This window comes from Gracilinanus agilis, chromosome 2, assembly GCF_016433145.1.
Source record: "Gracilinanus agilis isolate LMUSP501 chromosome 2, AgileGrace, whole genome shotgun sequence".
Lineage (NCBI taxonomy): Eukaryota > Metazoa > Chordata > Mammalia > Didelphimorphia > Didelphidae > Gracilinanus > Gracilinanus agilis.
The window spans coordinates 284,927,762-284,940,134 of NC_058131.1; the positions used below are offsets into that span (position 1 = coordinate 284,927,762).

General features: G+C 43.9%; 1 protein-coding gene across 1 annotated transcript; it reads left to right on the top strand.

Annotated features, from left to right (window-relative positions):
• The first annotated feature begins 2,697 nt into the window (after positions 1-2,697).
• Positions 2,698-8,347, top strand: PIP5KL1 (phosphatidylinositol-4-phosphate 5-kinase like 1). Its single transcript, XM_044661353.1, has 4 exons — positions 2,698-2,738; positions 4,605-4,720; positions 5,096-5,249; positions 7,725-8,347. Exons 1-4 carry the CDS (start codon positions 2,698-2,700, stop codon positions 7,981-7,983), a joined length of 570 nt encoding a protein of 189 aa, XP_044517288.1. The 3' UTR covers positions 7,984-8,347.
• Positions 8,348-12,373: the final 4,026 nt, after the last annotated feature.

Sequence of the window (12,373 nt, forward strand, 5' to 3'; positions counted from 1 at the left end):
AAACTAGGACTTGGATATTATCCTGGACAAATCATTTCATCTGTTTCCTCATTTTTCAAATGGTGATAATAAATCCCTGCCCTGTTTCCTTCACAAGATTGCTGTGACAGTCAAGTAACATAACAGATGAGAAAGCTATGGGTGAACCCCACTGACCTATCAAGATAGGAATCTTATGGGACTGGATACTATGGGTAACCCCCAGGACAGATCTCTGGCTCAGCCATTCCCTTCCCTGTTTGGATTTCCAACATATGTCCCCATAACACGTTATTTACTTTTCCTATGATATGATATATGTATGCAGAATGTACATGTCCTCCTTTATCAGTACACTGTAGGGATGACCCCAAGGATACACAAATGCATGTGTCCATTCTCAAAGCCTATGTACAGAATGCATGTTCACCCAATACCCATGCTTCATAAATGGGTATGATGGCATGGTATGTTGTGATAGAGAAAGAAGATTAAGCATTTAGTAAATGCCTTTTTTAAAAAAAAATCCTTACCTTTTGTCTTAGAATCAATACTGTATATTGGCTCCAAGGCAGAAGAATGGTAAGGGCTAGGCAATGGGGGTTAAGTGACTTGCCCAGGGTCACACAGCTAGGAAGTGTCTGAGGCCAGATTTGAACCCAGGACCTCCCATCTCTAGGCCTGGCTCTCAATCCATTGAGCCACCCAGCTGCCCCCTAGTAAATGCCTTCTATGTATACTTTACAAGTATAATCTCAGTAAAAACTAATGTTTTACACTCTTACTATGTGTAAATTTACACTTAACAATTATCACCTTATTTGACTTTCACAGCCCTGGGGAGTAGGTGCTATTATTACCTGTATTTTACAGATGAGGAAACTGAGGCAACAGTTAAATGACTTACACAGGATTTCATTGTAAGTGCCCCAAATTGGATTTGAATTCAGGTCTTCCTGACTCCCAGCTGAGCACTCTCTCCACTGCACCACCTAGCTTGCTTCCCTGTGGTTCTGATTCGGTCCAGCCTAAAATGACAGAGACTCTCACCTAGGTGTATGCTCATTTGGTATGCCCCTGTATGCATGCTCCATATGCATACTTATTCTTATTACATGTGTTATACATATATGTGTCAACTAATATAAGCAACTCCTATGCACTAAAAGTACTAGATTTTTGAAAGAAAAGAAATTAATGAATCCCTGTCCACAGGGAGCTCATATTCTTTCGGATATAGCATCTGCATGGTAAAAATAGAGGGACCTGTGATTTCATTCTATAATGCATGTTGGCATCTTCTTTGCTTGGGAGTACAAAGAGGTAAAACGATTTGCCCGAAGTCATACAGTTAGTATGTATCAGAGGCAGGACCGGAAATCAAGGTCTTTTTGACTTCTATACTGGCCCTGTATCCACCGGACAGCTAGGTAGTGCAGTGTGGGCCTGGAGTCAGGAAGACCTGAGTTCAAATTTGGCCTCAGACACTTCTAGCTGTGTGACCCTAAGCAAGTCACTTAACCTCTACTGGCCTCAGTTTCTGCGAAATAAGGATAATTATAGCACCTACCTTTCGGGGGTTGTTGTAAGGATCAAATGAAAGGATATTCATAAAGTGCTTTATAAAAATTAAAGTATTATCTAAATGCTACCTAATATTATTACAACAATAATTATGTGGCTATTAATTATTATTAGGCTGGGCTGTACAAGTTGATGCCGTTCACTCTTGGCTGCTGGTACCCTGAGTGGGGGTGGGGTGGGAGGTAAGCCCAGAGCTCACCTGTCATCTTCCCCTGGAATTCTGGTCCTCCTCTCTCAGGGTTTTGAAATGGAAACCTTCTCAGCCCCTATCTTTGCCCAGTTTCGCCTCTCACTGGGCCTGACAGAAAAGGACTACCATAACTCCCTGAGTAAGACAGGTCCCTATCTACAGTTCATCAGTAACTCAAAGAGCAAAGCAACTTTCTTCTTGACGTGAGTGTCATCAAGGGGCATTGGGAGAGTGGGGAGACAGATGGGACAGACTGGTCTCAGGAGCCCTGACTCATCTGTGTGCTGCCTTATTCCATCTATGTGGCATTAGATGAGGAGAGAGCAAAGATTTGTGTTCTGGAGTTCTAGGGAGAGCTCTGGCCAAGGGACCCCTTGTGTGGAGGTATGGGCTGGGATTAGAGAAAATATAAAGATTAGAGAGAGGTTGGAGAGTGATGGAGAGAAAGAAAATGGAAGAAAGAGAAAAGAGAGGAGAGACAGAGAGAGAGAGACAGAGAGACAGACAGAGAGACAGACAGAGAGACAGAGAGAGAGAGAGCAAGCCTGAGCTTGATTTTTTGACTCCTCTTGGTTTCTCCCCCATCCCAGAAGAAACAAACGATTCTTCCTGAAGACCCATGACAAGTCAGAGGTTGATTTCCTGCTCTCTCACCTGAATGCCTACATTCAGCACTTCAAACTCTACCCCCATTCTCTGCTTGTCAAGTTTCTAGGTAGGACCCCAACCTGCCTGTGGCCATTGCTCTCAGGGGACAGTTTGGGCCCCGTATCTGTCCTTCCTCTTCTGATTTCTCTCTCTCTTCTGGTAGGTATCTATAGCATCAAGGAGACCAAAGGGAAGAAGGTAAGTGATGTTTAGGGTGTGGGAGCTTCTGAGTGGGAAGAGGAGGGCAGAAGATGACCCTCTTCTCTTTCTCCTTTCCCCAGACATACTTTGTCATCATGCAGAGCATCTTCTATCCTGATGATAGAATTATTGAAAGGTTGGTTGGTAGCCAGGGAGGTTCTTGTCCCCACAAGTCTCTCAGCAGTGCTCCCATGGAAGGGAGGTGTCAGGTTGTGGTACAAGCCATTCACATTTCTCTACTGCCTTTTCTAATGGTCCCCGGATGTCTCAGCTGGAGGAAACCCAAGAACAGAAATGGTAGAGCTTAAAGAGATCCTCTCTATAAGTCATCTAGTAGAACCCTTTTATTATCTTTGGAATCTCCATTTTAGAGGGAAGGAAACTAAAGCCCAGAGATGTTAAATATGGCAGCAGGATGCCAATTCAGCACTTACTGATAAGCACTTACACGTGACAGAGGAAGTACCTCTGGACCAGCCTCTTCGGGGCTGCTTTCCCTCCCTGGTGTCTCCCTGCCATGCAGCTCTCACCTGTGGCTCCCAGGAGCTGTAGCATGGCAGTGTCACACCCCAGTAAACTGTCTCAGCAGATGGGCTAAACCAGGTGGAGGGTAAAAGACAGGCCTCAGCCATCCATGAGTTAGGACTGGGTCTACCCCAGGCATGTGAAGACTGCCCCTGGCAGACGGAGGGGAAAGAACAATTTGATCCAGTAGTCATGAGGGTAAGTACATAAAGCAGGTGCTGTGGAGTGCTTAGAGCTTTGTCAAGCATCAAAGATGCCAAGGTTGTCCACTGCTTCCCAGGCCATTGCCAGCCAGCCTGACTTTTGTCCTGCCACTGCATTTGAATGACAGGAAGAGAGAGGACTTTGTACAGCTCTGCCTCACTTAAATCCAGCGTATGTGTGAGTTAAAAGGCATTACCCAGCGATGTCATTTTGGTCCTCTTCAAGGACAAAGGGCACCAACCAACCAATTTATGGGTGCCAGACGCTGAGTACTGAGGGTACAGAGACAAACCAATAACAACCTCTGCTCTCCAAGAGCTCACAAGGGGGAGTTGTGTGAATAACTAGAGAAGCATGAGATATAATCAAAATAGATGGAAAGTAATCCAAGAGGAGAAGGCACCAGCTTTGGGGGTGGGGGGATGACCAAGAATGGCCTTCTGCTGAAGGTAGGATTTTAGCTGAGTCTCAAAGGAAGTCAGGGAAGGTAAAAGGCAGACGTGAGAGCAAAAGTGAGAATCTGCTACTGGGTGACTAGCAGATTGGCCTCTCTACATTTCATGTTCTTCAACTGTAAAATGATACTTTCTCCCTCCTTGTTCACAGGACCATCTTGAAGATAAAATAAAGTGGGGACAGTTAGGTGGCTCAGGTGACTGAGAGGCAGGCCAAGAGATGAGAGGTTCTGGGTTCAAATGTGGTCTGGGCAAGACACTAAATTCCCATTGCCTAGCCTTTACTGTTCTGCCTTGGAACCAACATACAGCATTGATTCTAAGACAGAAGGTAAAGTTTTTAAAAAAAACAAAACAAAACTAAGTGAAGGATGGGAAAGTGCCTTATTAACTATGTAGACAAGGGAGTTTTATTCATTCATTGAGCTTGACTGAACATTCATGTGGGTCTAGCCCTGTGACAGACTTTGTTAGCTGGGAAGGAGACAAAGAAGGAAACACCTTGGTTTCCCCCTAGAACTCACAGCCTTTTTTCTTGGTCTCTGCTATCAGCCAAACTCACTTGAGGGACTCTCAGGGAAGACCTCTAAAAGAGAGGCACCATTTTACTGAGTCTCTGGGAACTGTCTGCTGAACCCTCTAAGCTGCCACCCTCCTTCTCTCTGGAACTCAGCTTCCATCTACAAATTTATAAAATGTTTAATACAATGTCCGATATGTAATTGTCACCTAATAAATGCTTCTTCCCTCTCTCCTTCCTTTCCTTCTTTTCTCCCTCCCTCCCTCCCTCCCTTCCTTCCATTCCCTTGCCTGATTAGATATGACATTAAAGGCTGCATGGTGGGCCGCTGGACTAACCTTCCACCTGAGGACCACCACCACATTATAGTAGTACTAAAGGATCTCAACTTTGAGGGCCAGACCATCTCCTTGGGTGAGCTAGTGGGCAAAGGGGCCACTCACACCTTGATGCTCTTCAGTATTTTCCACAGCCTCTGCCTCTCAGCCCTCATAGGAGCCTTGTTCTGCTTGGGAGGGAAGGTCAGAGCCATCAGAGCTGGGGTAAACTCTGCCCCTGCCATTGTGGCAGGAGGCTGCTGTAGGAGAGAAGGGAGTGGCAGATCCTCCATTCTGAGCCTAAAGTTGACCCTGGTGAGATGGTGATGAATGCTGAACCTTCTTTATCTGTTCCCTGCCCTTTGCTTTGTCCTGAGTGCCCCAGAGAGACCCAACCTAGATTCTTTTCCATACCTTCTCACACTGCCCACTCTGCTCTATGATCTTCCAATCCCCTAACCCTCTCCCATAGACTCCCAGAAGAACTGGTTCCTCAGGCAAGTGGAGCTGGACACAAACTTTCTGAAGACCCTCAATGTCCTGGACTACAGTCTCCTGTTGGCTTTTCAGAAGCTCCACTTAGATGAGAAGCACTCAAGCAAGAATTTACTAAATCGTGTAGCCAGGTAAGCCACTTTGGGAAATCAGTCAAAAGGAGACAGGACTTGGGGGCAAGGAGGAGCATGGTGACCCTAGGGCCAGGAATTTCAAGGGTGGAAATGTGGAAACATACTGGAGTTCTTCCACTTAGCCCCAGAGGACAGAGCCAGGAAAAATAGGTAGAAGTTATAAAGAGACAGAATTAGGTTTAATGTCAGGAAAAGTTTCTGAATGAGAGCTGTCTAGAAGGGAGAATAGGCTTCCTCTTCATTGGAAGTCTTCAAGCAGAGGCTGTAAGACCACTTGTCAGGTAGTGGTGATTCCTTTCAGGGATAGATTGATTGTGTCTCAACTCTATAACTGTGATTATTTGAGGGTGGGGGCAGGCTGCAAGGGAATCTAAGGAAGGATCTGAAAGATGGGGAGGCAGAGAGATCATGAAGCAACCATTACCTAAGAATGACAGATTTAAATAGTAAGAAGACTCTAAACCACTGATGGGCAAACTATTCCCTAATCACTACGCCCCCACATCCAGATCAGGGAATTGCTTAAGGCATTGATGGGCAAACTACGGCCTGGATCTGGCCCACGGGGAATAGTTTGCCCATCACTGCTCTAAACCATTCCACATGAATTTCAGTTGAATGAGCTCAGCTTTTTACCAGCTAGGTGACTTTAGGCAAAACATTTTATTTTTTTCATGTTTGTAAGTGAATAATCATATAAAACCCAAACCCCAAAACAAAAACCCAAATAAACTAAAGTGAAAAATCGCATGCTTTGATCTGCATTCCGTTGGTATTCTTTATCATAAGGCCCTCAGAATTGTTCTGAATCTTTGTATTGCTGAGAATAGCAACAGTTGATCACATAATATTGCTGTTACTGTACACAATTTCTGGTTCTGTTTATTTGACTCCGTCAGTTCACATAGGTCTTTCCAGTTCTTCCTGAAATCATCACCATTCCTTACAGCACAATATTATTTCATCCCCATCATATACCACAATTTGTTCAGCCATTCCCCAATAGACAGACATCCCTTCACTTTCCAATTCTTTAGGCAAATCATTTTATTCCTCCTACCCTTGGTTTGCTTATATGGAAAATGAGTGAACTGGATTAATGAATTTTGGAGGTCTCTTCTATCTTTAGAATGAATCCTGAGTCCACAAACCATGGAAGTCTAGCATGGGAAATAATAATAATGGCTAAGATTTATATTGTGTTTTAAGGCTTATAAAATGTTTATGATAATCCTGGGAGGTAGATTTCCCCTTTTTACAGATGAACAAACTGAGCAGACAGTGTGACTGGCCACAGCTAGTAGCTTTCTGAGGGAGGAATTGAATTCAGGTCTTCTTTACTCTAAGTCCTATGCTCCACTAACTGTACCTCCTAGCTGTATAATTAGAATTTGCTCCCTAGAACTCTTTCCCATCTTTCCATGTTTCTTCTCAAGTTAGGTGCTAACGTAGGGAGGATATATATATATATATATATATGTATGTATATATATGAAACCCAGGACCTCCTATCTCTAGGCCTGACTCTCAATCCACTGAGCTACCCAGCTGCCCTGGGAGGATATATTTTGAATTTAGCTCTGCCCTCTCTCTTTTCCCAGGAACTCAGTTTGTGGAGGTTGGAGGGAGAGCCAGGCAGAAGAATTTTATTCATGTGGCTTTTATACTTTTGTTCTTTCATTTCTTCTACTTCAAGTGATTACTAATAAATCTTATAAAATATACTTAGAGTTATTGAATGTTAATTTAAATCTAACAGCTGCCCCCATAGTAAAAAGATAAAAAGAAGACTTGAATAGGGACTGGGGAGATAGGGTGGCTACAGCAATATTCAGATGTTTTGTAATGGATTTCCAAAGACAACTTAAGAAAAAGCTTCCTCTCTAACTATTGGACATCTCCAAGCTGAGGCTTATCAGTCAGCCAGGAGAGATGTTTTGGTATGGGTTAGACTTGATTTCGGAGGATGAGTCAATGATTCTAGGGTTGAGACTGTGGGAATGGAGCAGATAAGATGGATTTAAGAGACTAGGAAGGAAGTGTAGAAAGGACAGCATCAAGGGAATAAGAGAGGAACTATTCTGGGAAAGCATCTTTGAGAAAGGGACCTAGGCTAGGGGATAAGGAAGGAAGGAACAAATATTGATTAAATGCCTGTCCTGAGCACTTTACAAATACCATCTCATTTGATGAATGTTGGGAAGCAGGTATGATTATGAGCCTCATTTTACAGCTAAGGAAACTGAGGCAGGCAGCAGTTAAGTGACTGGCCTAAGGTCACTTAAGTGATTTACTGAGGCTGGATTTGAATTCAGGTCTCCCTGATACCCAGTATCCTTTCTATTCATTGCTCCACCTAGTTGTTAATTTCTCTCTCTGTTTTCCTCTTAGGTCTGTGCATCAGTCATGGAATGATTTTTTTTTAAATACAGGCCAGATGTTTTTAAATACAACCATCTCTCCACGGCCCAGAAAAACCACTCTCAACCTTAACCCATCTCTCCACAACCTCCGTCTTCTGCTAGATGTCCCCAATGACTTACACATCTTGGATGGGCCAGACTATCGTTATTTTGTAGGGATCATAGATTTCTTCACTGTCTACGGTTTCAGCAAAAAAGTAGAGTACCTGTGGAAATCCCTTGTTTACCCTGACCGTACCTTCTCCACTGTCAACCCTGTAGAATATGCCCAACGACTTTGCAGATGGGTGAATTTGCACACTCATTGACTGAGTTTCCTCAAAAAAATTCCTACTCTGGGTTGCTCCCTTCCACCATGAGGGGGCAGCCTTGGCAAAAAAAAAAAAAAAATCCGAAGCCTTCATGGTAGGCTGTGCACTTGGGATGATGTTTTGATTGCATTTCCTAGCATCCCCCGGATGCTGGGGAGATGAAGTTGGGGTCAGGAAGAGCACTGGACTGAACATTAGGATACCAGCATTCTAGTCCTGGCTCTACCTCTAATTACTATGCTTTCTTCATCTTAGCCTCGGTTTCTTCCTCTGTAAAATGAGGGTGTTGGATTTAATAGACTCAAAGGCCATTCTAGCTTTGTGATTTTGTGGTCTGGAAAAAAGAGAAACCAGGGGCTTAACATATGCCTCCTTCTTCTCTACTCATGGGCCGAACGATGGGTCTGAACCATCATCCATGATAAGAGAATGACTTCTGGGAAACCTCTCTGGCTCTCTCCAACCACCAGCGTAGCAAGGGACACTTGGGAGAGGGCCTTATTCCCCCGGATCTATCTACAGCTTCCCAGAGCCCACAGCCTTGGGAATAGAAGAACATATATAAAGAAATAATAGAGCATTATTTCCCCAGGGGCAGGGAACAGGGTTCTTGTTGGGGGTGGTTATAAAACAAATTCCTTCATGAAGAAGCATGTGTAGCTAAGGTGGCAGAGGTGGGAGAGGAGAATCCTATTTACGTACCAGGACCCTGTCTTGTGTAACCTTGAACAAGTTGTTTGACCCTTAATGCCCCAATTTCCCCTTCTGTAAAGTAGGGAAAAATAATGATTGCTCCCTCCACCCTCCATCTTCTAAAAGATAAATATATATAGGGTTAATTGGAGGGAAGATATTACAGCAATATACCAAATATTTCATGGCACCAGGGATCTGTCATTTCTTTGGGATGGATATTTCCTTCACTGCTATAATTTAGCAATCTGTCTCTGATGCAGTAGATGGTCTTTGAGAGATGCTATGTCCAAAAACATAACTGTGGTTAGTTGATCAATGAACAAACATTAAGGATTTAATGTGTGTCCAGTGCTGGGAATGGAAAGACAAAAATGAGATAGTCCTTAACCTTCCACAGCCTACTATCATGCAGCTAGGTGGCAAAGTGGTTAGAGTGTCAGGCCTCTAGTTAGGAAGGTCCCAATTTCAAAACCAACCTCAGACACCAGCTTTACTAGCTGTGTGACCCTGGGTAAGTCACTTAATCCTGTTGCCCTCAGTTTCTTCATCTGTCAGTGGCAAACCACTCCATTACTTTTGCCAAGATCCCAGATGGAGTCATGAAGAGTTGGATACAACGGCATAGCAACAGCCATTCTGCTGGAGGATTCCCTATGATACCAATTAACAATAGGCAAAATTCCATTTGTCATGGAACCTACCTCCCTACCCCTGAATCTTAATTTCTCCTGTGGCAGTCATTAGGGAATCAGGATGATAGAGGGTATACTGACATGCACTGTGTGCCATGCCAGTCTCCATGATGAGTTGTGCTACTCATGTTCCTTGTCAGCCACCCAGTGGGAAAGACGGGTTTTCAAAGGTTGTGTCCAGCTTAAATGGCCTTGCCATGAAGGGGATGGGTCTGGTTGGGCCACTCATGCCCTCAAGGCCTACTCCTATTGTCATGACTCCAAACCAGAATGGTAGAAGTAAGACCCCACCCTGCACAACATTCTAAGGCCCCAGCCACCGGTGGTGCTATGAGGAATGTCTCCAAACCTGGGCCAACAGGTCCAGTGCTGGTATCCACTTTTCTCTGGCTTGGCAGGAGCCTCCAGAACTTGTGCTCTCCTGGCCTACCTTTGGAAAACCTTGGGTTGTCCCAAGCTGTGAAGAGCTGTCAGAGTAAAACCTCTTCCCCAGATGTTATATGTGCCAGTGTGATTTGTAAAGAAAACAAGAGAACCTCTGGTTATAGCACCCAAGGATAGGGTGGGCCCAGCAGATAAAAAGGCTGGTATAAAAGGGCAGGGGAAGTCACAGTTCAGCTTCAAAGAAAAGGAAAGGAATTTCCTTAGGTTAAGCTCTCAGATGAGAAAGATAAAGAGAGAAAACTGAAAATAATTGGAAGGAGTCTAGGATTTCTCTCTTGGTATGACCTCTAGCCTACTGGGTGGCCCTGGGTGTCTTTAACCTCTCAGGTTCTGGTTTTATTTCTTCTATCTTTCAAAACAAAAACAACCCTTACCTTCTGTCTTAGAATCGAGAGTTAAGTATAGGTTCCAAGGCAGCAGAGCAGTAAAGGGCTAGGCAATGGGGGTTAAGTGACTTGCCCAGAGTGACACAACTAGGATGTGTCTAAGGCCAGGTTAGAATCTAGGACCTTCCATCTCTGGGTCTGCTGCTCAATCCATTGGGCCACCCAGATGCCCCTGACTTGTCCTTCTTAGAGCTGCTCTTCGTTGGATCAACCAATCAACAAGCATGTATTGAACTTATGATGTGCCAATCACTGTTCTATGAGAACTAAAAGCACAAAAGGGAATTCAGCAGTCCTTACTCTTAAGAAGCTTGGTGCAGCCAGGTTATGCAATGGGTAGAGTACTGGGCCTGGAGTCAAGAAGATTCATCTTCCCACGTTCAAGTCTGCCTTAGATACTACTGTAGCTATGCGACTCTGGACAAGTCATTTTACCCTATTGGCCTCCATTTCCTTATCTGTCAAACTGGAGAAGAAAATGGCAAACTACTCCAGTATCTTTGCCAAGAAAACCCCAAATAGGCTTATAAAGAGTCAGAACTGAAAAATGACTGAACAACTCTTAGGAAGCTTATAGCTGTATTGGGGGAGACCTGACAACATATAAGTATATATTGTATGTATATGTAAATGTGCATATATATGCATGTATTTGTAAAATAGATACAAGGTGATATTTATGGAGAGGACACTAGCAAAGTGAGGGGTGAGGCACTTTATATAGAAGACGGCACCTGAGATAATTCGTGAAAGAAACCAGAGATTCTAAGAGGCAGCAATAAGGATCACATCTCCTGTCCTCCCCCACCTCCTCCCTAGCAAAGATACACCTCAAGATTCTGTGCAGGGCCCTCTTCTCTCTCTCTCTGAATTCATTAACTTTCTTGGATTTAGTGATTATCTTTATGCAGATGACTCCCTGATCTCTAAATACAAATTAGGTCTCTATCTCAACTTCCATTCCCAACTTACCCTCTGGATGTCCTTTAGGCACCCCAAATTTAACATATTCAAAATTGGATTATTTCCTCCTCACTCCAATTCAACTTTCTAAATTCCCTATTTCTGTCAAAGGTACCACCATCTTTCCAGATCCACCATCTCTGAATCATGCTTCCCTCATCACTTGACCATATCCAATTGTTCAATTCTGCCTCTTGAATCTGTTGCCTTCTCCATACCCCACACTATCCCTGCTCTAGTTTAGGGCCTTACCATCCCTCACCTGGACTCTTGTAATAGCTTCCTAATTGAGTGCTTGCCTCATTTTCTCTCCTGTTGAATTCATCTTCCCCACAGTTTCCTAACTTACAGGTCTGACCATATTCTGCTCTGATCCAAAAAAGCACCAGTGACCTCCCTTACTGGCTCTTAGGTAAAAATACAAACTCTCATTGGCCGCTATCCAAAGCCCTTTAACTTCTGGCTTCAGCCTCCCTTTCCAGGTTTAATGCACATTATTACTCATTGTAATGAGGTTGAAGATTGAGAAAAGCCCATTGGATTTGGCAACTAAGGCCACTGCTGACTTCAGAGATGGCAGAGCAGAAAGCACTTTGCTCCTTTGATGGCCCAGATAGCCTGGCCAGAGCAGGTGTTCTTCCCAATACAGGATATTCCATCTTTTATTTTCTTGTCGTTGCCCAGGCTATCCCTCTATGCCTGGGATGCCTAGTATCCCCTCTTTTATCCCTCTAAATCCATGGCTCAGCTCAGCTTCTAAAGTCTTGCTGCCAATGCCCCTGTGAAATGAATTTATTTACCACATATATTGTGGGCATTTATATGTGTATACATTATTTTCCCCAATCAAATACAAGGTGCTTGAAGGGAAGGCCTGTTTCATTTACATCTGTGACCCCATTGCATAAGTAGCTATTTAATAAATATTTGTGGTTTTGTTGGCTAGACCAACCTAGGCTAAGTAATATGAGTACAGAATTATGAATTCCGTTTTATAGGTAAAGAAACAGCCTTAATCATATTAAAATTTGCCCTGGTGAACCTAGGCATCCTTATTTTGTAGCTAGTCCTCTCCCCTCCTTCCTTCCTTCCTTCCTTCCTTCCTTCCTTCCTTCCTTCCTTCCTTCCTTCCTTCCTTCCTTCCTTCCTTCCTTCCTTCTTTCTTGAGTTGGGGGGGGCACTGTCTCAAGTCATGGACCCAAGACA